This window comes from Somniosus microcephalus, chromosome 9 (assembly GCF_052327205.1).
Source record: "Somniosus microcephalus isolate GS21.2 chromosome 9, FLI_Smic_1.0, whole genome shotgun sequence".
Classification (NCBI taxonomy): domain Eukaryota; kingdom Metazoa; phylum Chordata; class Chondrichthyes; order Squaliformes; family Somniosidae; genus Somniosus; species Somniosus microcephalus.
The window spans coordinates 88764714-88790954 of NC_140995.1; the positions used below are offsets into that span (position 1 = coordinate 88764714).

At 41.2% G+C, this 26241-nt stretch overlaps 1 protein-coding gene across 1 annotated transcript in view; it reads left to right on the forward strand.

Moving 5' to 3' along the window:
* The first annotated feature begins 845 nt into the window (after nucleotides 1-845).
* Nucleotides 846-26241, forward strand: part of apoba (apolipoprotein Ba) — a 65284-nt gene continuing 39888 nt past the window's right edge. Inside the window, exons 1-18 of the mRNA XM_085996829.1 lie at nucleotides 846-918; nucleotides 1567-1605; nucleotides 2244-2359; nucleotides 6172-6317; nucleotides 7719-7875; nucleotides 12312-12467; nucleotides 12597-12718; nucleotides 15100-15185; nucleotides 17125-17350; nucleotides 19370-19591; nucleotides 21373-21493; nucleotides 21590-21736; nucleotides 22719-22930; nucleotides 23269-23506; nucleotides 24448-24627; nucleotides 24728-24916; nucleotides 25374-25541; nucleotides 26015-26220. Coding sequence (XP_085852955.1) covers nucleotides 861-918; nucleotides 1567-1605; nucleotides 2244-2359; nucleotides 6172-6317; nucleotides 7719-7875; nucleotides 12312-12467; nucleotides 12597-12718; nucleotides 15100-15185; nucleotides 17125-17350; nucleotides 19370-19591; nucleotides 21373-21493; nucleotides 21590-21736; nucleotides 22719-22930; nucleotides 23269-23506; nucleotides 24448-24627; nucleotides 24728-24916; nucleotides 25374-25541; nucleotides 26015-26220 — 2789 coding nt within the window. The 5' untranslated portion in view covers nucleotides 846-860. The remainder of the gene's footprint in view (nucleotides 919-1566; nucleotides 1606-2243; nucleotides 2360-6171; nucleotides 6318-7718; nucleotides 7876-12311; nucleotides 12468-12596; nucleotides 12719-15099; nucleotides 15186-17124; nucleotides 17351-19369; nucleotides 19592-21372; nucleotides 21494-21589; nucleotides 21737-22718; nucleotides 22931-23268; nucleotides 23507-24447; nucleotides 24628-24727; nucleotides 24917-25373; nucleotides 25542-26014; nucleotides 26221-26241) is intronic.

Below are 26241 nucleotides of genomic sequence, written 5' to 3' on the forward strand. Positions count from 1 at the left end.
ATTGCAACTGGTTGCAACTGGATCAATATGAATGGAACCAGGCGAGGGCAATACCATCCAGCTGGACGATGGTGGAGAGGCGTTGGAGGAGGATGTGGACATCAGCTCAGTACAGCTAACATATACAGGGTACTATGCTCCATACCATAAACTACTCATGAACAATGCTATGGAAGTTCTACTAGTGAAATAATGTAATAATTATATATATCCTAATATCGTCCAGTTATATTTAAATCGTGGTGTCATTGTGTAAAATCACAGGATACAAAATAACATTGTCAAATTATCTCAGATCAGGGTCTGCTGCCAGGAAAAAAACTTGCCAAAAAACAAGTAACTCCTCCCCCACCCCTCCGCAAACTCCACCTGTATATATTAGAGGCAAAGTGTGTTCGCAGACACTATCACGTCTGTGCTTAAAATTATCTTGATGAACTGCTCGAGTTTCGTTCTGAATTTAATGATGTCATCGTAACCCGTCTCCGTAATACTAGTTCAGCTTGTGTGGCTTGATTTTTTAAATCATTATTACCAGTTTAGAATCAAACACTGACTGGTTCTCATTACTTTTTTCCCCCTCCCGTAAACAGGAAGGTTCTATTTTAAATACACTTACACAGAAAAGCTATTTCCACATTAGGATTATAAAAAATATATATTATGTAAAGAGCTCAGTTGCCTTTGTCCCGAATGCCTAAGAACCCAAGTTTAACCTTTGGACTTACTGATAACTTTTGCAACTGCAGTGAACTTCATAAACAGATTGGCTCAGCGGCAGTGACTATATAAGCACTGCGCCAGGACACAATTTAGTCACTACAGCGGAAGAGCGCAGCAAGGAGCGCCAATAGCTCAACATGGGCTTCACCACGAAGCTCTGTTTTCTGCTGCTGTTCAGCAGTTCTGCTTTAGCACGTAAGTGTTCGTTAATGTTTTTCATAGTAACTCATGACCCATTAAATCGATGTAAAATTATGTATATTCGGTACCATGTTTTACATACTGTGTACTGTAACATGTTTACAATTATTAATTTATATTTCATTTACATTGTAGCCTACAATTGATATCTTTCTGAGAAAAGGCAGTAATTTATATATAATACGATTATCTTTCGAGAAGAATTCGTTATAATTCATTTCAATTAATTAAACAGAAATCACTTTTATAAATACTTTTAGTTTCAATGCAGAGATAAATATTTTAAATTAAAATATTTTATATTAAACACTAAGACAAATTATAAATATTTAATCTTACTCGCCCTTTTTACCTTCAACAAATTGCTTGAAATATATTTCAAATGAGGTCACCTGAAGTTTTTCCCCCTTGACTTTATAAATATTTTAGCTGTTTTTGCATCAGTACGAAACAAAACAACGTAATATTGTGTCTATGTTGTTTGGCTAACACTATTTCATTAATGAAGAAACAAAGCATTCAAAGGATAATTATTGAAATGTTTGCATTAAGGATAGTAGGAGTGACTTTTGAAAAGAAAGGTGCACTATTAAGTTTAGTTGTACATGTTAAAATATATATAAATGTATCTTCACTTTTCAGAAGACAGACCTGAAGACAGAAAAAGCACACACTGTTTAAGTAAGTCGCATTGTATTAACTATATCACTATTGACATTTATCTGATCTCAGTTATTAAGTATTTTGAGTCCACCTTTTGCAAACCAGAGGAAATCAAATCACACCTTGATTACTTGGCATCAACTAACACAAACGGTTGAAATCCCATGATTTGTACCAAACTGATTAAACTATTAAAATTGTTATTCTGAGGCGCAACCACGCGGAGACACGGGAGGCAATTCTGGAATTTGGAGTCGGGGAATAGGAGCATATTACCTATTCCAAAAAAAGCATGGGAAGACATGCCCACGCCCCCACCTCCTGGTGGTTGCGCCTATGACGATGTATATGAATTTAAAAATTCTGTCAAAACACCATATCAAAGTAGACGATGAGATAGTTTGCGGAAGTTTGGTGGGGTTTTTAGTTACAGAAAGACAGCGTTCTGCGCTGCGCTGGGGGAACAGCGCCACCTGTTGGGGGGTGGTAATGATGCAGCCGCTACGGGCTTTAAAACTGCTTCGATAGTCCTGACAAGACATTGCTATTTACCAAATAAAACATCTGGATCTGATGATCAGCATTAGGATATAAATCTGGGGGTTGGTTTATCTGGCCTAGAAATGATAACTTATACTTATTTTTCCCAAATGTAGAACAGACCACTCGCTTCAAAAATCTAAAGAAGTACTTTTACAACTATGTCGCTGAGACCTCCAATGGAATGGCCGGGACTGCAAACTCACGCTCCGGTGTCCAGATAGTTTGCCGAGTAAGTTGAAAGTTGCAGTCGATGTTTTCCTATATGCGGAAATGCAACATTTAAACCCGGAGCTCACAAAGAGACGGCTGAAGACCCCCCGAGGATCTTTACATCATTCCAAATTACTCGTAAAGATCTCCAGAGCCCATTTTTAGCAACGCACACAGTAGATGTATCTATAATGTAACTTTGAGTGCCTTCCAACATGTTTCACTTACTCAGATATATCTAGCACGATGACATGCTTCAGTTGAAATAACCATTTATTTGAGAAATGAAATAAAAAGAACCTGTTTTACAGGTTTCTGATTATAATCCAGTAAGTGAATAAAGTCTGTAAATATGGTGTTATAAATAATACTTTGTTTATTTAATATGTATATAATGTGCTCTTGCTGTTTTGCCCGGATGTAGTTATTCTTCTAAAGATATTTCCAAACAAATTAGCTAACAAAGCATGTACATTTATACTTTAGCCATTTCTTCCAGGGTGGCGGGCTAATTGTTTATTCTGTCAGTGACAGTGTGTAGAAACTCCCAGTAAAATGTAAAAAAATTGTTTAAATCCTGAAGACAATTTGATATCTTTCTTATGTGTTTACTTATATGCTAATTAAAAGCAGCATGCAGCCTAACATATGATAGAATTCTTCATTAAGATGGAGAGTGAAGTAGTTGACTCAGAGACTAGGGTCCTGAATTTAAATAAAGGAAACTACGATGGTATGAGGCACGAGTTGGGTAGGATTGATTGGGGAATGTCACTCAAAGGGTTGATGATGGATAGGCAATGGCAAACATTCAAAGACCGCATGAATGAACTACAGAATTTGTTCATCCCAGTTTGGCATAAAAATAAAACAAAAAAGGTGACTCAACCGTGGCTAACAAGGAAAATTAGGGATAGCATAAGATCCAAGGAGAGGACATATAAATTGGCCAGAAAAAGCAGTAGACCTGAGGATTGGGAGCAGTTTAGGATTCAACAAAGGAGGACAAAGGGATTAATTAAGAAGGGGAAAATAGAATATGAGAGTAAGCTTGCAGGGAACATAAAAACTGACTGTAAAAGCTTTTATAGACATGTGAAGAGAAAAAGATTGGTGAAGTCAAGCGTAGGTCCCTTACAGTCAGAATCAGGGGAATTTATAATGGGGGACAAAGAAATGGCAGACCAATTAAATACATATTTTGGTTCTGTCTTCACAAAGGAGGACACAAATTACCTCCCAGAGATGTCGGGGAACATAGGGACTAATGAGAGGGAGGAACTGAAATAAATCAGTATTTGTAGGGAAATGGTGTTAGGGAAATTGACGGGATTGAAGGCCGATAAATCCCCAGGGCCTGATAATCTACATCCTAGGGTACTTAAGGAAGTGGCCCTAGAAATAGTAGATGCATTGCTGATCATCTTCCAACATTCGATAGAATCTGGAACAGTACCCATGGATTGGAGGGTAGCTAATGTTACCCCACTATTCAAAAAAGGTGGTAGAGAGAAAACGGGGAATTACAGACCGGTAAGCCTGACATCGGTAGTGGGGAAAATGCTAGAGTCCATTATAAAAGATGTAATAGCAGAGCACTTGGAAAACAGTGACAGGATTGGACAAAGTCAACATGGATTTACAAAAGGTAAATCGTGCTTGACTAATCTACTGGAATTTTTTGAGGATGTAACTGGTAAAATAGATAAGGGAGAACCAGTGGATGTGGTGTATCTGGACTTTCAAAAGGCTTTCGATAAGGTCCCGCATAAGAGATTAGCATGTAAAGTTAAGGCACATGGGATTGGCGGCAAGATATTGACTTGGATAGAGAAGTGGTTGGCAGACAGAAAGCAAAGAGTTGGATTAAACGGGTCTTTTGCCGAGTGGCAGGCAGTGACTAGTGGGGTACCGCAGGGATCGGTCCTTGGACCCCAGCTATTCACAATATATATTAATGATCTAGATGAGGGAACTAGATGTAATGGCCTAGAAATTCGCTATCGCCGCACCAGGTCTTTAGCGCCCGAAATTTAGCGCTCGCTCGGATTCCCGTAGCGCCCGCCTGAAATTCAGTTGCGGCGCCCCAAGACGGAGGCGGGCGCAATTGCAGGGTTTGGCCGCCTCGCTTGGGGCGATGAAAGTCAATTTCAGGCGTCCAGCTGCCGCTGCGGCACCCGATGCAGTGCGGCAGGCTGGTGTACTGCAGGCCTCCTCCTTCTCTTAAGGAGGAGCTGCCTGCAGCCGTGAGATCGCCGCTGGATTCCCCCGGCAAATGAGCCCGGCACCACGGAGAAGTGCCGGGCTCGCGGGAGTCAGACACCAATGCCGCGGGGGGGTGGTGCAGGAGTCCGGGGAGGGAGGTGCGGCCAGGCGGCTGCCGGGAAAGCGGCCGGCCGCCCCTCCACCTTTATGCGCCGGCCTCTCGGAGCTGCAAGGCCCCGTTTTTCAAACGCTGTTTGCGGCCGCTACGGGCGAGGCGGTCGCAACTGAATTTGGCCGTCGGCACGGAATCGCGTTGGAACCGGGGCGCTGCGCACACCGATGACGTCATCGATGCCGGCGCAGCGCTACCGGCTAACGCCGATTTTAGGGGCCAACTGAATTTCAGGCACTAAAAAACTTCCGGCGCAAACCACTCTTTAGCCAATAAGTGGGCGCAAACGCGACTGAATTTCTAGGCCAATATCTCCAAGTTTGCAGACGACACAAAGCTGGGTGGGTGTGTGTGCTGTGAGGAGGATGCCAAGAAACTCCAGTATGATTTGGACAGGTTGGGTGATTGGGCAGAAGCATGACAGATGCAATATAACGTGGATAAATGTGAGGTTATCCACTTTGGTGTCAAAAACAGAAAGGCAGATTATTATCTGAATGGCAATAGATTGGGAGAAGGGGAAGTGCAACGAGACCTGGGTGTCCTTGTGCACCAGTCACTGAAGGTAAGCATGCAGGTGCAGCAGGCGGTTAAGAAGGCAGATGGTATGTTGGCCTTCGTAGCGAGAGGGTTCGAGTACAAGAACAAGGATGTCTTGCTGCAGTTGTACAGGGCCTTGGTGAGACCACATCTTGAGTATTGTGTGCAGTTTTGGTCAACTTATCTGAGGAAGGATGTTCTTGCCATGGAGGGAGTGCAGTGAAGATTCACCAGGCTGATACCTGGGATGGCAGGAATGACATATGAGGAGAGATTGTGTCGATTGGGCTTATACTCGCTGGAGTTTAGAAGAATGAGAGGGGATCTCATTGAAACTTAGAAAATTCTGACAGGACTGGACAGACTAGATGCAGGAAGGATGTTCCCGATGGTCGGGGAGTCCAGAACCAGGGGTCACAGTCTAAGGATAAGGGGTAAGCCATTTAGGACAGAGATGAGGAGGAATTTTTTCACCCAGAGAGTGGTGAACCTGTGGAATTCTCTACCACAGAAGGCAGTGGAGGCCAATTCATTAAATATAATCAAGAAGGAGTTGGATATATTTCTTAAGTCTAAAGGGATCAAGGGATATGGGGAGAAAGCAGGGACAGGGTACTGAATTTGGATGATCAGCCATGATCTCATTGAATGGCGGAGCAGGCTCGAGGGGCCGAATGGCCTACTCCTGCTCCTATCTTCTATGTTTCTATGTAACATGTCCTAGCTCCCTGACTGCACATGGTTAAACAATAATAAAATAACATTTTAAAATATTTCTTAAAACAAAAAGCTAGCAGCATCTTTTTAACGTATCAGCCAGACATATGAGCCTGTCGTTCCTAACAGATTAGGACCATGAACTGAAATTGGAAAGGGATCTGAAACTATTAGCTTAACCTGGCTTCTTTCCACAGGTGGAACTTGAGGTTCCTCAGTACTGTGCCTACACCATGCGGATAAGTACATGCACCCTGAAGGAAGTGTACAGCATCAGTGCTGATGGCAAACCCAACTTTGGGCTTTCCAAGAACACCGAAGAGTTCCAGCAAGCTATGTCCAGGTGAGGAACATTGGCATCTCTGAGTCTGAATGGATGAATTTCGGTGGTGGTTCTCCCGTCAGCTGCTATAATTTTAGCAGAAGAGTCCCGGGAAACCCCAGTAAAATGGTGTAAACCGGGGGAGGGGGGTCCGCAGCACTTCTCCTGAAGTTATGGCAGACGAGCAGGGGAACTCAGCAACACAACATGCTTTATAGTCTATAAAAATATATGCTGTTAGAAATGACTGTTAGTGATACAGGCAGCTGAATATTTAATGCATTCATAAGACTTTGCTCTGTCTTCTATTTTACCGGAGGCTTTAACACATTTAAATTAAATTAGTTAATGTCACTTCACTGTATGCTGCTGGTGGGCTTCCTTTATCCACCACTCCTTATAACTTGTGGCTGTCACTTGGCTTACAATATGATTGTATTAATCGGAATGTATTAATAGGACACATTGGCCCAGGAATTGGTTTTGGCCCGTTTTCGGGTACATAACCAGTGGTGTGCAGACAGCGTGGTGTCCAGACCGGGGCAGGGCTGAGGCTGGCCTGAAATTGGTCCTCGGGCCTCATTAACATTATCTGGGCGAGCTGCTGGTGACTGCCACACCGCCAAAGGCAGTTTGTATAGAAATCAATTCCAGGCCACATGCCTGACTTACAGCAGCCTGAAGGTAAGTCCCAGGGAGGGTGGAGCAGCTACTGGGGTGGTGATTGTGATAATCTGGAGTTGGGAGGGCACTCCTGCACTTCCTGGCTCTATAGGAACATTTTTAAAAGCATTTTTTCAGTGTTTAGAAATGTAATGTTTGGTGCCAGCTACTGCTTAGGCTGCAGCAGCCGCTGATGCATCTGGAGTGCAGCATGTCTGGCTGCTCCTCAGCTCTGCGATGTCCAGTTTCAAAGAGGGGCTCTAAAACTTCCGTTAGCCTCTCATTTATATATGTAGGGACCCAACGCATATTGTCCGCGGCCACCAGAAATGCCCGAATAATGGCCCGACCCAATATCGGATTGGATATCTTTGAGGCGTCCTTTAGTCATGGGACGTTGGTCCCCAAAATGGGCCCTCATTACACCCATTTTACGCCATAAAAGAGGCACAATGAGGTCCACTTTTTAGGCCGTGGTACCTGGACTTCCCAAAAGGCATTTGACAATCCTGAAATAATTTAAGAAACAATTGGATGCTGAAATGGGGGCACTTTAGGATCTTTCTGGATGGATGAACTAAGATGGGACAAATGGCCTTCCTCATCTGAAATAATCTCGTGATATGGAAAAGGGCAAGGAAGTGAGATTGGAGTAGACAGCCCCAGTTGAAGAGCTTGCACTGGCATAAGTATGATGGGTTAAATGGCCTACTTCTATGCTATAATTTTTAAGATTCTATGAAATGTCTTTCTCCGTAGATATGAGTTGAAATTCACCACAACATATGGACATATGGGTGTCAATCTATACCCAAATGAAAATGAGCCAACCAACATTCTCAACATCAAGCGAGGTATCATTTCTGCTCTTCTGGTGCCAGTGGAGTCTAATGAAGATGTACAGACAGTTGACATAGTAAGAATTTTTTTAATTCATTGATCACTGTTCTAGTGGATTTATTTTAAAAATTCCAAATGGATGCTTAGCTTTTAAAAGTCCATTCTACAGCAAGTTACTAAAGTAAAATTACTTGGTCCAATGCTGCAATATTATATAATATCAAGTAGCATCATTAGCTGCCTCTGCAGCTGAGGTGTTCAGTCTGGGGCTGAAACTGGTCCACATTCAAATTTAATCCAACCAGTCAATAACTCTTATTTGAAATAATTTTGGTTTGCCTCACAAACTATCCCTCCCATTCTGAGCCACAGAGGTGGCCATATCGAAAAAACAGCTGCTAAAATCAATGATCTACTGGTGGGGAATAAAAAACAAACAGCACTACTAACTCTTTCACTGGGAGCACACCAGGCTGATACCCAGCTCATGCTCCCAGAAATGCTGCTGTTTCCGTGAAGTCATGACCTGCTGTAGATTCCTGAGACTGGGTTTTCATAGTCCAACGCTTTCCATTTGGAGCACCTAGTTAAATCATAGGTGATTTTATGCTGAGAGCAGGAGAGAGTACTACTTTCAGGGCTTGGCCACCCCCTTTGGTGTATTGGATTAACACAAAACAGCCCTTTAAAAGGTTCACACTGAGATGCAGAGTGTGAGCATGCCAGCACCATTTTCCCCTAGCAGACTATTCATTTACAGGAAGCCACCAATTAAGAGATTCTCAGTCATCCACCCCTAGATAATCCAGCATCACCAGCGTCCTTTCCCAGCAAGGACTAGATGTAACAATTGCCAATACTGTTGCCTGCATCCCCACCTAAGTCCTGCTGCTGCTATCTTTCCTTATGCAAGGTTGCACAGAAACAGGTGAGAGAGGTAAAACATATTGCCAAGAAAAGGAAATAGAATAAGGAAAAGAAGAGAGAAGAAATAGCAAAGAGCGAAGCAGAAGTGGAGGAGACAGGTGCAAGTGATTCTTATGTTCATTAATAAATAGACATTCTTATTATGAACACAGCTAGCTTTTGCTAGTTACTTTATTGAGCACATGTGGACTAGGTACAGTATCTGTAGAGGCTTCCATCTTGACTACTGCCTTGTGGGTAGCCTAGTGCCTCATGGGTAATGTAGTCTTAATATACATACAGCTGGGTAGTGTAGTCTTATATACAGCTCTACACAGCTCTACGGCTCCACCTAGTGTCCACTATAGAATGACATGTTATTGATCATTACATCCCCCTTTCTTTGAGGTTTAACAAAATCAATATCAATCAACTTTCAAGAAAACAATAAAGATAATATCAGTAACACTTTTGTTAGTGCTCTATAAACATAAACATTTTCAAAACAGTCAACACATTTTCAAAGCTTTACATTGTACTCAAAGATTAAGTCTATCAGGCTTTTTTACTTCACATGTGGATCTTCTCAACATGGGTAAGTCTGATGTGTCTTCATGAGATTGTTCTGGCGGTGAATGACAAGATGCAGTTGCGGTATTGTCATTGATCTGCTCTTGTATAGATCGAGGTCTCCTTGCGATCTTTGCTTGGAGTGGGTTTCAGTGTTTCCTTCACTCTTCATGCCATAACTCTCAATGTAGTCAATGCACTCTCGAAAAACTGCTGGCAGCTGGATCCCATCATACAGCATAGTCCTCTCAGCAGCCTCGGCTAATGGAACACCAAAGATTGGCCTGAGGGAAGAAGGAGTATCCACCAGAACTGCTTTCTGCTCTGGTGCAGGCTTCTTCTTTTTCTTTTTCTCTTTCCACTGCTTAACAACATCTGCTGTGGTTATATCTTTGGACTTTTCCTCCTTGTGTTTTTCCTCTTTGTGTTTTTCTTCCTTTGGCTTCTCTTTGACCTTAAAGTCTTTTTCTTTCTTCTTGGAGAAACTAGGCTTTTTGAAGACATGGATACCCTTTGGCCTTTTCATCCTTGATGGGCTCTCTGCTTCATCACCTGAGTCATCTGGTCTGCTTATGGCACAGTTTATACGGTAGACTCTCTTGACCAGTTCTAAGTCTTCACAAGCTTTGTCACCTAGTAGAGAATCAAGCCCTTCAGCCACAACAGAAAACATGAGATGATGCACTTTGTCTTTGACTGTCACTTTAAGTCTGCATACACCTAAGCTATCTATTTTCTGTCCATTATAGTCCTTCAGTAGTACTGACTTTTTCTGTATTTTGGGCTTTTCTTTCATATTGTTAATGTCACTCATACTGATTAAGTTTGCTTTTGCCCCAGTGTCTGGTTTCAAGGTAACTAATGCTCCATTTAACTGCAGTGGGATCGTCCATTTGTCCTCTTTTACTGCATTAACTTTATGTTCAGCATTGTCCATTTCTGAGGGCTGCACATTTTCTGTATCCTTTTTGATATTGTCACATGACACCATTCCTACAAAAAATGTCTCACTTAAATCAGTGTCCTCAATTACATTAACTCGTTGCCCTTTCTTAGTTTGTACTTTTGAAAAGCATTGTTTGGCAAAGTGATTCTTTCCATTACACTTTGTGCACATTTTTCCAAATGCTGGGCATTGTCTTAACTGGTTTTTGTAACCACAGCGTTTACAATTAAAAATTTCATCCTCCGATTGCTTTTCATTTCTGTTCTGCCCATGTTTCTTCCCCTTATAGGACACAGCACCGACAGCAGCATTATCACTCATTACAATCGCATCATTATTGATTTCACTGAAAGTCTTCGCGTGATTTCGAGCTAGCTCGCTGGCTTGGCATGTTTTCACCGCATTTTCCAAATTTAGTTCGGTTTCTCTCAACAGACGTTCCCTGACTTTTTTATCATGAATACCAAACACAACCTGGTCACGAATCATGGATGCTTTGAGCTCAGAGAAATTACATGTCTGTGCTTTCAGTTTCAGATCAGTTATAAAGCTATCAAAAGTCTCATTTTGCTGCTGTGTCCGAGAACAGAAGATGTATCTTTCATAGGTCTCATTCTTTTTGGGAGAGCAATGTGCATCAAATTTTTTTAGCACATCTTTTAATTTTTCTCTGTTCTCCTCTGGATTAAATACAAATGTATTAAATACCTCTATCGCCTGTGGGCCTGCAACCGTAAGCAGCAACGCTATCTTCCTTGCGTCTGGCTTTGTACCGAATCCGATGGCTGCAATGTAGAGTTCGAATTGTTGTTTAAGAGTCTGCCAATTGTAGTCGATGTTTCCTGTGAGTTTCAAACGCTCTGGTGGCTTCAAATTCTCCATGTCGCTTTTCACAATTTTTAGCAGATCTTCACCATCCTGGTACCATCTTATGTTCATTAATAAATAGACATTCTTATTATGAACACAGCTAGCTTTTGCTAGTTACTTTATTGAGCACATGTGGACTAGGTACAGTATCTGTAGAGGCTTCCATCTTGACTACTGCCTTGTGGGTAGCCTAGTGCCTCATGGGTAATGTAGTCTTAATATACATACAGCTGGGTAGTGTAGTCTTATATACAGCTCTACACAGCTCTATGGCTCCACCTAGTGTCCACTATAGAATGACATGTTATTGATCATTACAGTGATGGAGGAGGAATAGACAGAAGTGAAGAAGAGAAACAGATAGTCAGAAATGAAGTAATGCAGATGAACTGGAAGTTGGATCTAGTGTTGAATTCTGAATATTCCAGACTCAGAAGTAATTTGATCAATCACTCGCTCACTCATTCATTGTGCCGCATGAATACGCTGATTTCTCCAAGAGTGTTTAAATGTATTGGGCTGTGCATGTACACTACTTAAAAATTACTTCTAGTAGAAAGTAGTTTGCTGTTAATAACACTGGGGAAATAAAATATTCAGTCATTGTGAAACTTTTCCTGCTGAGGTTATAACTGTAGCCGCAGGCACAATAAATCAAGGAGTAGTCATATTTTTCTTGTAACAATGGTAAAATAATTTCCTCCACATCTTATAAGGACCAAATTTAGGAAGGGCAGCCTCGTCCATAGACTGCACCTATGGGGAAATCACAGGTGCTCCCAATGATTTTGTAGCACTAATTTTAAGAGATGGAAGGTCGTGCGCACCACATCTGTGGTGGACAAGGCTGTAAAATCGATAAAATCTGTAAAATTGTTCCTATCGTGTTCAAAACTTAATGAACATAGAAGGTAATTCCACACCCCCAGGGGGAGCCCCCATGCAAGGAGCATTGGATTGAGAATCAGGGATACAGTGCTGCAGGTGTCGCTGTATCTCTGACTCGCTTTCCTTTTGAGCATGACATTCCCACGAAGAGCGTGGAATTACTACTATAATGTGAGGCGTAGGGCATTATTGTAACACTGCTGGCTTCATTATTATTTGACATGTTAATTTCAAGAGAGGTTTGCATTAGCATTAAATTTTTCTTTTGAAGAAATTAAAAACAAATACTTCTTTATTAAAAATGTCAATTTTTCTTCCCTTTTGTGACTCAGGCTACTGTGTATGGTAACTGCACGAGTGAGGTCACAGTGAACAACAGAGGAGGAAATGGAGCTACTCATATTACAATCGAAAGAGATCTTACTGCCTGCAATAGATTCACACCCATCACAGACTACAGAAGCCCTTTGGCACTGGTTACAGGAATGGTAAGAAAACAAGAATGCCTACTGAAGTATGAATATTGTTAAAACAGTAATTTCTTTGCAACTTAAGGAGTTTTAAGTTTGATTATATAATATAATTCCTTCCTAAATGCTTTTTCTTTATATATACAGCACATACCCATGGCATCCTTGCTGGGTAGCAGTCAATCTTGCAGCTATTCTCTTGATGCAAAGAAGCATGTAACAGAAGCCATCTGTAATGAAAAACATATTTTGCTGCCTCGTTCTCATAAGTAAGTTGTTTCACTAAAATATGAATTAATAGCTCTGGTTCAGAGATCTACATCTTCCTGGCAATAGATTTTTAAAATATCTTTCAGGACAGTACAGCAAAAAATTACAAGAATATCTGCTCCTGACATTTTATGTATTTTAATAGATTTATGTTAATAACCCATGTTTTAGAGAGTTTAAATTATTTTCTAGCTTTGTTCTTTTGGTCAATTTTGGGCTGTCTTGTGTGATGTTGTTCTGCGTGTCACTATACAACCTCTCAGTACCTCTCATACTGGTAACTATTAAAGAACAAAGTAAATATTCTTTTAAAGTCCTTTTAAAAAAAAATGTTTAAAATGTATTTATTATGTAGAATACGCATTCAGTATGGCGATTTAAGAAAAATAAACCATTTGTGTTTTGGCTATTGTAACTTTTACTAGCATATTTCTTGTAAATCATTGCTCCCTGCATGTATCCTCCACTTAAATCTATATCATAAACTTTTTTTGTGCCTGTAGGGTCATAGTGAAGGCTAATTTCTGAACATTCCAATTGGTTTAATGTTTCCACTGTGAAAAACTTCATTAGATATCAGGAAAAGGCTTTCAGCTGCCATGACAATTCCCATTTCAATTTCCACCGCAAGTATGGCAAAAATAGAGCAACAAAGAGGCAGGTCCCAACTTACTTGCACTGGTGAACTACCAGCTCTTTGCCTCGCAGCTTCTCTGCCTTCCTTACCTGTCAACATCACTACCACCACATTTGTAACCTCACATTCACTCATGGGCCTCGCAGTCTCTGCTGGCTCCCCAAATAACTTGAGTTCCACTCTCATGTTTGCTGTATCGTCGCCATTTATCTACCTGTAAACAACACTATGACAAATGTGCTAATATTGGAAAAAAGTATTCTAACAGTGATCAATGATAAAATTATTTTTGGGTAGATCATGAATTGTAATGCAGGCCCCAATTTTAACTAGGCGGGGGTGGGGGGGGGGCGGGGAGGGAGGGCATTTAACATGAGGGCAATGACTTACTCCTCTGAATCTGTTGCTTTTCCGCTGTGTCCTGATGTTAACCTGCTCTTTTGAGCAGGGCAAGCAGGATACCTGCCCCAAACCAGCGGGGTCTTGTTTAAATATGCAGATCGGGGCCTGATGATGTCATGGGGACCCGATCTGCTACTTTAGTTGGAGGCCTGAGCAGTGGATTAGTGATGGCTTCCCCGTCAGGCCAAACATGTTGGCTGCCAGATTGTGGGCCAGGAGAGGCCCAGGCAAATAAGTTTTAAAAATGTATTTTAGGTATCATTGTGGGCCTGGAGGAGCAGGAGTTCCTTGGGCCTCCCTTGCCTCGGGCTTCCAACCGCTCATGTCCAGAGCCCTCCGCACCACTTACCTGACTGCTAGGGACTGTACCGCAGGTCCCCAACTATGGCCTGCTGTTGCCCAAATTCCTGCTCCTGCCCGCCGGCCAGGTAGTTGGTCGGTCCGTCTCGGAGGAGAGTCGGAGAAAATATAAGGAAATGTGGCCCAGACTCCCCGGGTGCGCCGCCCACATCGGGGCTCACGCACACCATATTCCCCCACCCCCCTTTAAAATCGAGGCCGCAGATTCTGAAATTCTTACTGTGGATTAATGCTCTCATGGGCCCACAAAGATCAACCTCCACAATGCCTGACCCTCCGCTGCCCCCCTCGAGATTGTCTCCTCCCTCTTTAACTTATCTGCACAGGTTGGGCTGCGCGGTGGGCTCCAAATCTCTGAGCAGTTCACCAACAAAGCCCCAACCATGAATATTTGTGAGGCCTCAGATTACTCCCCTCAGGTAGGTGGCGGGCTCATTCTGTTCACCTCCCTCCCAATGGAAGTGGTCACAAGAAAATCCACAAATTAGCTTTTTTGAATTCCTGAAAATAAGAGCAAGTTTTATTAGTTATTGCTTCAAAAGTACAACAATGGGTCATGGAAACAAGTCATACTGGCACTTTTCCATTGCTCTCTGTTTAGGGGCAATGAAGTTTCACATACCAGTATCAGAGTGCCAGTTACATTTTAATGTTACCAGAGAGCCACCTGCCTATCTAGTCATATCAAAAAAACATAAAAAGTTTGCAGTTAAAAAGACCTCAGTAAGTCTACTGGACAACAGAGGAACTTTTTTAGACTTGGTTGCAAACCACATTGCAGTTATACAGCAGGGATTAAAGTCAAAAGTAGGAGGTGGTCTCCCACCTCTTGTCCGAGTACCTTACCTGTTAAGTGATTTTGCATCGAAGATACCTTACATATTTTGTCTCAATGGAAACCTAAAACTGCCTTTTATCAATAGAACTATCTATTATAAAGTGCTAGATGTAAAAGTGATTACGATTTGTTTTTCTTGTTAGAGATCAATATGGAGCTGTATCACATGTAAAGCAGACACTTAAACTAGATCGAGTCAGTGCATCAAATAGCAGATACTTTGCTGGTGGTAAGATACTGATCTTAAACCATGACTGTTTTATGGAAATGCATAATAATTTTGTTTACAATATTCTTTTTTCTTGGTTTTACTCCTTGAAATCTTATCTAGTGATAATGAAAAAAGATTCCGTCTCTAGCTTTTCACTTTACTTTTCTTTTAAAGTCCATAAAATACTGTATGATTGTCACATTAGCACATTTGGTATTTACAAAAACTTAAGTTTTTAGGTATTGAAAGGAACGGTAGAGGTAACTTATGAGTTTGCACTTCCAATTGAGTACCTCATCCATTGGGAATTTAGATGTGTACATCCATAATTTTAATGAATGGAGAATCATGGGGAATAAGCACTCCATATCCCAATATGCATTCCAGGATATAAATGTGAAAGTAGGATTTTTAATATATCAGAGTATTATACCATTTGTGGTAAGAATGGATGGGGGGCAATTTTCACTGGAAACAGGTGGGAGCTTCATTACCATTTTCAAAAAGGGACGTGGAAGGGCGCTATGCCATTTTCAGCCCAAGTGTGTGCCGAACGGCGAGTCCCCAACGCACCAGTGAAACCTGTGGGAGACAAGACCTCAGGCGGACTTAGAGGAATTTTCACCTGGCCAAATCAGTGTTAATGTGGTGGTAATGGTCTCAAAATGGGGTCAGTTGCCCCAATAATGTCAACACACCAGCTATCACCATTTTTAAAGGGACCTTCTGAGCACCCGCCTGTTTCAGATGGTAGGCCTCTTGATTATGCAAATCAGGGACCTATGTTGTAGTTAGGACTTCAATTGTAATCTCTAGGGACACATCAGTGGAGCAGTGCCATGCATATTCTGCCCATATGTGCTGGCATTGAGAGGCCTAACCAGCAGTCCTTAAAGGCTGGCTTCTCCAGGCAGGGAGTGCTTCTCCTGGTCCCACAAAAATACTATGAGTACTGGCTTGGGCTTGCCCCCCCTCCATATTCACTTCCTTGCCCCCCTACCCCAAACCTACCTGCGGGCCAGCGTGGTATCTGAACTAGGTGATATTGGTCGGTCCGGAGCCGGTGAGCTGCAGCAGGATGCCCGTGTGGAGTGTGCAACTCACCGGTGAGATATAAACGAGGCCCAAACTCAAAATAGCTTGGGTGGTCAGCGTGCTCTGCTGGTTGTCCATTTAAAAGTGAAAATCAACCCCAACCAGTGTAATTTGCACTTGGAATTGTGAATGTGCATGAAAATTACGTGCTATTAGCACTTGGAATTTTGGCTGGGGGTCATTTTAATTTTTGCCAATGGTGTGAAATGGGCGATAGCGAATCATCCACCCATAATGCATCCTGCCCGATTTTCTATTCCATGACTTCACTGGAAAGGAAAACCGAGCGGGATGTGTAATGGGTGGCTGCTTAACGTCGCCTGCTTTACCCCATCACCAGTAAAACCTGGCGGGGAAGAGGAGGCCCTCTAAGGGAGGTCAGAAACCTTCCTTAGTGTGTCCAGGAGGTGCAGGAGTACTCCTTCGGACCCACAAGGAAAGTCTAGACCTCTGCTGCCCCAGGTTCCCCCCCCATCTCACTCACAAAACAGCCCAAGGCACCCTCCTCCTTCCTTTCCTCCCACCACCCCGTGTTGGTGGCTGGACTCTATGTCCTGCAGTTCACAATTCTGACCTGCCCAAAGCTGGCCAGCTGCCTTATTTGACCTATTTTGGGTGTGCAGCTCGCTGATGAGGTGTTAAAATAGCCTGGGCCTCAAACTGATGACGTTGAGCCGGTTTGACGCTTGCCCTGCTTCCCACCTCCCAAAACCCATTTCCAGTTAAAATCCCCCTATAATGCCCATTATAGATGGATAACAAGGATGTAAACTGTTAATTATTTTGAACAGCAGCATTATTATTGATAATAGATTTATTTCAGCATGGATACTAAGAGCTCTTTTTAAATGATCTTTTATAGATGAATCAACAATCAGGAAAGAATTGACTTTGGAGCACACTGATAATAGAGCCAAGAGTGCAGATTCTGCACTGTCAGCGCTACGGAACCTGGCCAGACTATCTGAGGATGGTCAGAACCAACAAAGAGCTAATTTGTTCCAAAAGTTTGTAGTCGAATTGAGGAGGATGGAGGAAGATACACTTGGAGCTGCTTTGCCTAATTTCGTCAAAATGGAAAGACCCAGGTAATCAAGATAATTTGGTGTATGTTCCACAGCCCCCATTCATGGTGAATCATGCTAAAAGGGACATTAAACAGTGCGTGCTAGCAGAGCTAGTTGGTGATGTTAGCAAGATTTCTGCCCTGTAAGAAAACAATTTATTAGTACCAACTTTCCATTTATAATTTAAAGCACGTTTATAATAATAATGCCATAAAGGGATTATTAATAATTCTTAATGCTGACAGATGCTGTTTTCCATTCAATATAATCCACTGGTCCCATTGCTTCCAATCTGAGTTGCCGTTATTAGGGGAGATTTTGAGGTCTCCCACGTGGCAGAAACCAGACACGAGCATCACAAATATGGTGGTGTGTTACTTACTGCCCTGCTCCGGCTATCGCTGTGGCCGCCCCAATCTTCCCCGGCCTACTGTTGGGTTACCAGATTGCCCACCTGAGTCAGGTGGTAAGCCCGTTTAACAAGCAAATCAGGGTCCTATCCTGTACACAGGACAGTACTGGGTGCAGTGTGCACCATGCACGCTCCGCTCAGTACCAGCTGTCGGTGCAGCCGAAGAGGTGCCCAAAGGTAAGTTTTACTGTATTTTTGTGGGACCGGGATTTTGAGGAGTGCTCACCTTTCACCTTGCTAATAGCTGCCCACAAAGATTTAATGGGCTTTAGAGTGCAGATTTCCTGTCGTCGGGCATCTGTTTCAGCGTGGCGCCCTCTACTGGTGATCTGTGATATCTGTGAGCAGGATAAAAAACAGTGAGACGCTTCAACCAATCAAATTGAAGAATTCTCACTGAGCCACGTAGAGTCCAAACCAGGAAGTATAAAGTAGGAAATATAAATGAGATTTAAATGATGTACAGAAAGTAAAATAAAGATTGGGAAATACAGATGGGATTAAAGGGGAGAGAGATAAAAGAGACAGACAGAAAAAGTAAAAAAAAATCTCCAACTGTAGTTTTCTTCTGAGGGAATGACACACCACACACCAGCCCTAACTTTTTCAGCTGTCTTTAGTGGGGAACTAGTGGGCAAGTACAGTGAGGTTACACTGTTGCAGTCATTTCAGTGCTGAGTCTATTGGCAAGGACTGCAACAGCGCACCCTGTGAAGGAGTGGGGTATCTCTGACAGCTAATTCTGGATTTCTGCATTTAACTACACATGTGCGGATGCCAGAAGTTGCTGTCCAATGTTTCCGATAATAATGGTGAGCGTTGATAACTTCACCGTTATTATTACAGCAAAATCTGGGCCAATATGTGCTGTTCTGGAATGTTCTATGAGAAGAAGGAGTGAAGGCTTCATAAAACAATCAGGGCCATATATACAGGCCAAGTAACAGCTACATGTCCCGAAAGGAGATGCAATAGCGCATGCAAATGCTGAGGGTGTCCGGGGAAGTTATACCCAACCTGAATAATGAGGTAAAAACAGAAAATGCTGGAGATACTCAGCAGGTCAGGCAGCATCTGTGAAGAGAGAAACAGAGTTAACGTTTCAGGTCGATGACCTTTCGTCAGAACTGGAAAAAAGAAGGTTAACCTCTCCTGCCTTCTATCCTATCACAGACCTTCCCTTTTGTTCTTACATCCCCTCCCCCCTTTCCCAGCTCCTACACTTGCTTAAAAATCTGTTCCATTTCCTGCTTTTTTCCAGTTCTGACGAAAGGTCATCGACCTGAAATGTTAACTCTGTTTCTCTCTTCACAGATGCTGCCTGACCTGCTGAGTATCTCCAGCATTTTCTGTTTTTATTTCAGATTTCCAGCATCTGAAGTGTTTTATTTTTGTACTACTGAACAATGAGGTACTGGAACAATGTTCAGTTAGCATTGCCTTGCCAAGCTAACAGCTCTGAATTTCTATACCACAGGTAGTTTCCAGTGCCTAACAGGGAAGATCAGAAGGGCGAGTTGCTATTTGGTTTAGAGTTTAATAATGTATGATCATGCCTCACATGTTACTATTGGTATATAATGCTCACCTGAGTAATTGTACTTAAACTTTTTTTTAAATTTTAAAAGGTCCATTACTTTTCAAGCGCTTCTGCAGTGCGGTACTCCAGAGTGTTTTGGAGCTATCTTGAAAATGCTAAAAACAGCCCCTCCATTGGTGGCAGATGCAGTTACCTATGCTGTCGGGCTCATGGCTTCACCATCTGAGAATATGATTCAGGATATCCTTAATCTGGCAAAGTTTCGGCAAACACGGAGTACCTTTTACGCCTTGAGTCATACAGTAAGGAAGTAAGTGCATTATGCAGTGGTTAATAAAACATCTGTCATATATAAAGCAAGCTTTTCCAGAAATAAAATTTGTATTCTTGAATTCAAGTGGCACATATGCTGAAGTTTCCTATGAAACTATATCAAACTTTTTTTGTACAATATCCCCTTCCCATTATTTCCTTATTTACATCAATATATATAGTTAGTTCTGCTGGTGTTTCAAAGTGCGGCTTGTATGGGGTGCAGATGTAGCTAGCTATTCCCAATGCGCCTCTGTGAATAGCTGACAGAAAGTGCACTCATCCAGAGTGACACTGGACCGGTTTCTGAGAGAAAGCACTGTGCCACTTTGCAGTGCCCCATCTAGTGGAAAATCAAATAAACTGCTATAATTTCCTCATGCAGGCAGACAAGTTTGAATATAATTTCAAACTGGGATTAGAGTTTGAGACCTCAATTGGAAAGATAATACTGTAGCACTAGAGTTGCTCTTCCCATCAGTATATTAAACAAAGAGAAAGGAGTTACTGTTAATTCTTTACATGAAAAGTTTTAAACAGTGCAAATAATACATCAACTACCCTAACTGTTGAGATGTAGAATATTTGTTCTCCAGAACAGAGCTGATGTTTTGGTTAGAAAAGTTATTTCTAGACTTTGAATTACTTGAAAAGAATTTGCTGCTAGATTTTGGTTACAACTTGTGACCAGGATGTGGTGCTTACAGAGAAATCATCATCTTCATGAAAAAGTTTTAGGCAAAGCTTCTCTTAGCTCTTTATAAAAACACAATGCAGCGATATAAATAACATCAGAGCGCATCATCATTACACTTGGGCATGACATGGTCTTGCAAAATTGACAGTTGGCCCTTCTGCTTCTCAAACCACACAGCACGGTGGCATAGTGGTTAGCACTGTTGCCTCACAGCGCCAGGGACCTGGGTTCGAATCCGGCCTCGGGTGACTGTCTGTGTGGAGTTTGCACATTCTCCCTGTGTTTGCGTGGGTTTCCTCCGGGTGCTCCGGTTTCCTCCCACAGTCCAAAGATGTGCGGGTTAGGCTGATTGGCTATGATAAATTGACCCTTAGTGTTAGGGGGATTAAATACGTGGGATTACGGGGATAGGGTGGGATATGTGTTGGTGTAGGGGTTACGGGGATCGGGTGGGATATGTGTCGGTGCAGGCTCGATGGGCCGAAATGGCCTCTATCTGTACTGTGGGGTTTCTGTGATTCTGTGAAATAATAAATGTTTAGCCAAACACAATTTCATGCACTCAGTACTTATTTAAATATATTGTGACAGCCATCTTTTGCTGTATTAATTAATGAATGCAAATGATTAATTTGATGGATTACATTATACAGTATCCAAATTGTAAAATAGTCAGAATGAGGTATAAAATTAACCTTTTGAATCAAAATGAAAAATTTCAAAAGTCTAGAACTTACTATTAATGAAGAGGATATTATGAATGAATAATTTTGGTAGCATACATTAATATATAATTGCACTGTATAATTTCACTACTCAAAATATACACTAATCATTGGGAAACATTTGAATTCTGATAATTGCAAAGTCATTTCAATACTTAAACAGATACTTATTAATAATGGTAAATTAATAGTAAAAGCATTATTACATTTTGGCTTATACTTAACATTAATTTCCAAATAGAAATAGTTATATTATGCTAAGAAAAACAATACTGGAAGTTTTTGATGCCATGATATGTGTTTATAGATGGCATTAATTTCATATTCCAATAGTTAATCCTCTAACAATTCTGTTAGATTTTACGATGAAAAGAAGCCTATTGTGCCAGAGCTAAAAGCAGTCGCGGATTACTTGATGTCTATAATTGGAAGTGACTGCTCTGATGATGACCAAGACAGGATCTACCTGACTCTAAAGGTAACGGATATAGAATTTTCCAAATATAGAATTTCTTAACATTTACAAAATGGATTGAGTACAACTATAATTGTGATCTATGACTTCATTCTGCAGGCACTGGGAAATATGGGACAGGCAATGGAGAATGCAAATCCTGAAATTAAGACGACTCTTTTAAAATGTGTTAAAAGCCTGAAAGCTTCCGCCTCAGTCCAGCAAGCTGCAATTCAAGCTTTCAGACAAATGACCTTGACTGATGAGGTAATGTAACTTCTAGATAGTGCGAAGATGTCTTTATATACTGTTTTTATTGAGAAACCTATAGCACAGGATACTACCAAGAAACAATGAGATCAAGAAATATGATTAGGTCATATCAATCCTGAATTTTAAAAATTTGTCATATGGAGAAGGAATGAAAGACTGAGGGAGAAAAGCAGTTCCACAGTTTTGAGAGTTTGGAAATCAATACATTCTTAGAATGACTCTTGCTTTTCTATAAAGACGCCACACCACTAACATTTTCAATGTTATAATCTATTATTTGCAGTAGTGATGGAGAATATACTTATAAGATATGGGCCTAGAATTTCTGCTCCTTTTAGGAGTGGACATCAGGCGTCCCAGGAGTAGATAGGCCAGAAATTGCGATGAAATCTATCTCCACCAGGTTTCTACCCTTCTTTGCAAAACTGAGAACTATTGACCAGGGTGGTGCAGGTACTTCTTCTGCCCATTTTTCTTAGCCTTAATGTTATTTTTAGGGACATGTGTCTGGGATCGAGGGGTGGGGGTTCCAGGCTTCTCTGGAAATCCAACCATATGTGCCTTTGTAGCGGCCACAGCTATGTACGCCCGCAGGAGGCGGGCTTTACTGGGCCACATGTAGGCTTCACAACACTGGATTCAAATGACAATCAATCCCACAGAATTTTATGCACTGATCTTTTTGCCAACATCTACGTTTTTGTGCCATATTTACGAGTTAAAAACAGTTTAATGTGCATCCTTCTGTTTTGAACAATTTGTTAAATAACACGGCCTAGAAAATCCTGGGGGCGATGCGTTCCAATATAAGGCCCATGATACACTTACTCTCAGCCTCCGCTACTGACCCTGCTGGCATTTGTGGGGTCAGGCGGAGGAGCCATGAGTGGTGGATCTAGTTGCCTTTGGAAGAGCTGCCAAACAATATTTTTGTGTGAAGTGCAAATTATTTACTTATCAATTATTTTACTTTCAGGTTCGCAGTATACTGCTTGATGTATATACTGATCAACATTCATCAGTCCTGAGGAGACTAGGAGCCTACCTCATAGTCATGAAGAATCCAGCATCAAACAATCTAAGGAGAATCATAAGAAATCTAGCAAAGATTCAAAACGACCAAGTGAAAAGCTTTGTTTCCACACATATTGGCAATATTCTCAAATCTGAGGATCCCATGGTCCAAGAGTAAGTGAATTACTGTATTACAATTTTTAGCATCAACATCCACACCCATGTTCAACTGTAAAGGTATTGCTGTGTCCATAGCCTTGTATATCAATACCATTATCTATGTCATTTCAGTTTCCATATTAATCTAACATGGACTTTGCTTGCTGGAAGATAAGAATGAATGATTTTTCCCCCCTTTCCTTGGCCTAACTACTAATTGGGACCGAAAATTGCTCAAATTCATGATATGCATGTCTGTCACATAATATTGCTGATATTTTTGAAGAAACTCCTGAATGTAACAATGGTAATCATGTGTGGCTCAGCTAAATTCTGTATATTCTTTTACACAGACTGAAAAACAAATTAAAAGATGCTCTAAAAGAAACTCAGCTGCCACCACCCAAGAATTTTAGAACATTTTCTAGAAACTATAATGTGTATAAGAAAACTAACATTCCAAGAATGCAGGATCCTCTGGAAGCTGGATTGCAAAGCAATATCATTTTTGAGCCAAACACTTACATACCAAGTGCTGTAATGTTGGAGACCACTTTAAATGTTTTTGGTCAATCCATGGACCTTTTTGAGGTAGGTGTATATATGATGCAACCCAGACATGATTGCCTTTGATTTATAACAAATTTAAATCAGCCCTGAGCAAATATATATCAGCTAATCATTAAAGAGTTTTAAAATTTAGAAAATTAGAAAATTTAAGATAGCTCACCCCAGTGGCTCAGTTGGCAAAGACAGGGCCCACTGTGAAACTAAACCATACAGATCGAGAAGGTCTCAGGTTTCATAGCTGGTGTGCTATTTGGTGTGTTAGTTGATCTCAACCAGGGTGAAGGTAAAAGCACTACAATTGATTTTGGTTCTCATGAACTGGGTGAGAAAAAATAGCCACGGCTTCTGCAACTGTCTTGGAGAGGCGGGTCACTTCATTAACATAGTTAAATCAGGCTCCCACAGTGCACTTGGGAGCCTGATTTAAATTTAACAGCTGCCGGCTGGGTTTTCCAGCGCCCTGGAAACCCGGCAGCAAAATGGAGGCAAGAGCTGCCGGTTCCAGCAGGTTAATGCTTTTCAGAGCACTCCTTGTGGGCCAGGCAGAGCAAGAGTGCTTCCCCCGGCCCCTCAAAGAAGCCTTCGGACTCCCTTCTGCTGATTGCAGCCTCTCCTCGCTGCTGCAATCACCGACTTTAACTCCCCCCACCGCCCCCCCCAACCCCCACCCATCCCTGATCTCTCCCTTGCCATTGCCGGGAGATGACATTAGGCAGAACCTCCGCGTCCCATGTCTGCGCTTTGCCCCACCCCCGCAACTTCCCTGCCTCCCCATAAATATCGGGGCCAGTGCCCCTGGAGAGAAGGATAGAAAATTGCAAGCAGGAGGGGCAGGAAATGAATAAATAGATAATAGATGACTAATACAAATATAGATAAGAGAATTATATTAAAACTAGTCATTGTTAATGCTAATTTAACAGTAATTCATAAAAATTAAATAAGATTATCTTTTTAAACAGTTTGGCCTGGGTGGCAATGGATTTGAACCATCTCTGGAGGCAATTTTTGGACCGACAGGATTTTTCCCAAACAGTGCAATGAAGGCACTATACTGGGTGGATGGTAAAGTTCCAGAGAAGGTATCGCAAGTGCTGTTCAATTGGTTTGGAATCAGTAGAGATGGTGAAGGTCCAAAAGAAGTATGTACCTGAGATATACTCTTATTATGTTCCAGAATTTAGCTGTTGGATTATGCTATCTCACATCTTACCTATACTTTACCTCTTTGCTGTTCATTAGGGCCTGATGAAGGAACTCGCACACAATTTTAAAACCATGTTGATGGAAATTCAAAAACAAACACCAGAAGCAGAGGCTTTCTTGAGAATATTTGGAAATGAACTAGGATATATTAAAGGCAGTGATTTCAAGCTGGTGGGAGAAATGATATCAAAAGGTTTTCAACTATTCCGAAGCCTCCCAGCACAGGTACTGTACATTAAGCCACAAGGCACCGAATGGGCTGTAATAAATATGATAATTTGGTCATAAAGAAACATTCAAATTTCAAAGTTAATTGTTTTTATAATACTGTAATATCGACTGTTGAGCAAGAATATGACACTGGCTACACTTGGCGAATTTGAATGTGCTTTGTGATCAGTAGACATTACTTGACGATCCATGAAATGTGCCTTCTTGAAGATACAAGAATAATTCTTAATACTGTAAAGCTTGTATAGATGTAGTAGCTTCACTTTCTGGGCTATTAAATAAAAGAAAAACTTGCAATGAAATATCTATAGGCACAGAACTTTTTAAAGCATTACATTATTTTACTTAAAACTATTTTTTCATAAAACTAACCACATATACTTGAATTATGTTTAAGCTGTGTGAATACTTGATATATGATTTTAATGCATATTATTCTTTACATCTGTAGCTCATGCCGGCTTTGCGAACGGGTTTGAGTGGTGACCTATTTGCTCACTATATCTTCATGGACAGCCAATTTAATCTCCCCACTGGAGCTGGCCTTCCTCTCAAGCTGTCTATATCTGGTACAATCACACCTGGTGCCAAAGCAGGGATAAAAGTTGAAGGAAAGAAGGTATTATTTAGCTCATTTGCTCAAGATTGGCACCTGACTTTTCATGGGGTGTATCATTGATAGATAAGACAGTCTTTTCTCACTCTTCTCTTGATATCTTCAAATATTCAGTATTTTTTAAAATGTAAGAATGTTTATGAACAGGGAGAGGCCATTAGGCTTAACATGCTAATCCCGTTGTTACTGAATTCACATGCAATAGGTGAACACATCAGTCATGAAATATGTTCATTATATATAATTTTTAAAAATTTAATTAATTACAAAATTGAATAAAGTTGAAATGGGTTATGTAAAAGTCTTCATCAAAAGTATATACTGGAGCAATTTTCTGATTTTGCATTCTGATATGCATTTCAGGCTCCTCACTTGAAGCATTAACTCAAAAAATTACACCTACTAAGTAAATTACTTGTTGGTCACTAATTTGGAAAATGAATTGTTAATTGAAAGCAAATATTTCTCTATTGCAGGTCGAAGGTTTGATCAAGCCAGCAGTTGCAATTGAGTTTGTGACCCAACTGGGAGTCAATGTACCAAATTTTGCCAGAAATGGAATACAGATTAATCATAATTTGTATCATGAATCTGGCATTGAAGCCCGGATCAGCAGGAATAATGGTCAGATAAAATTCAGCATTCCAGCACCCAAAAAACCAACCAAACTCTTAAGTGTCAGGTTAGTATAAAGTTAATTCTT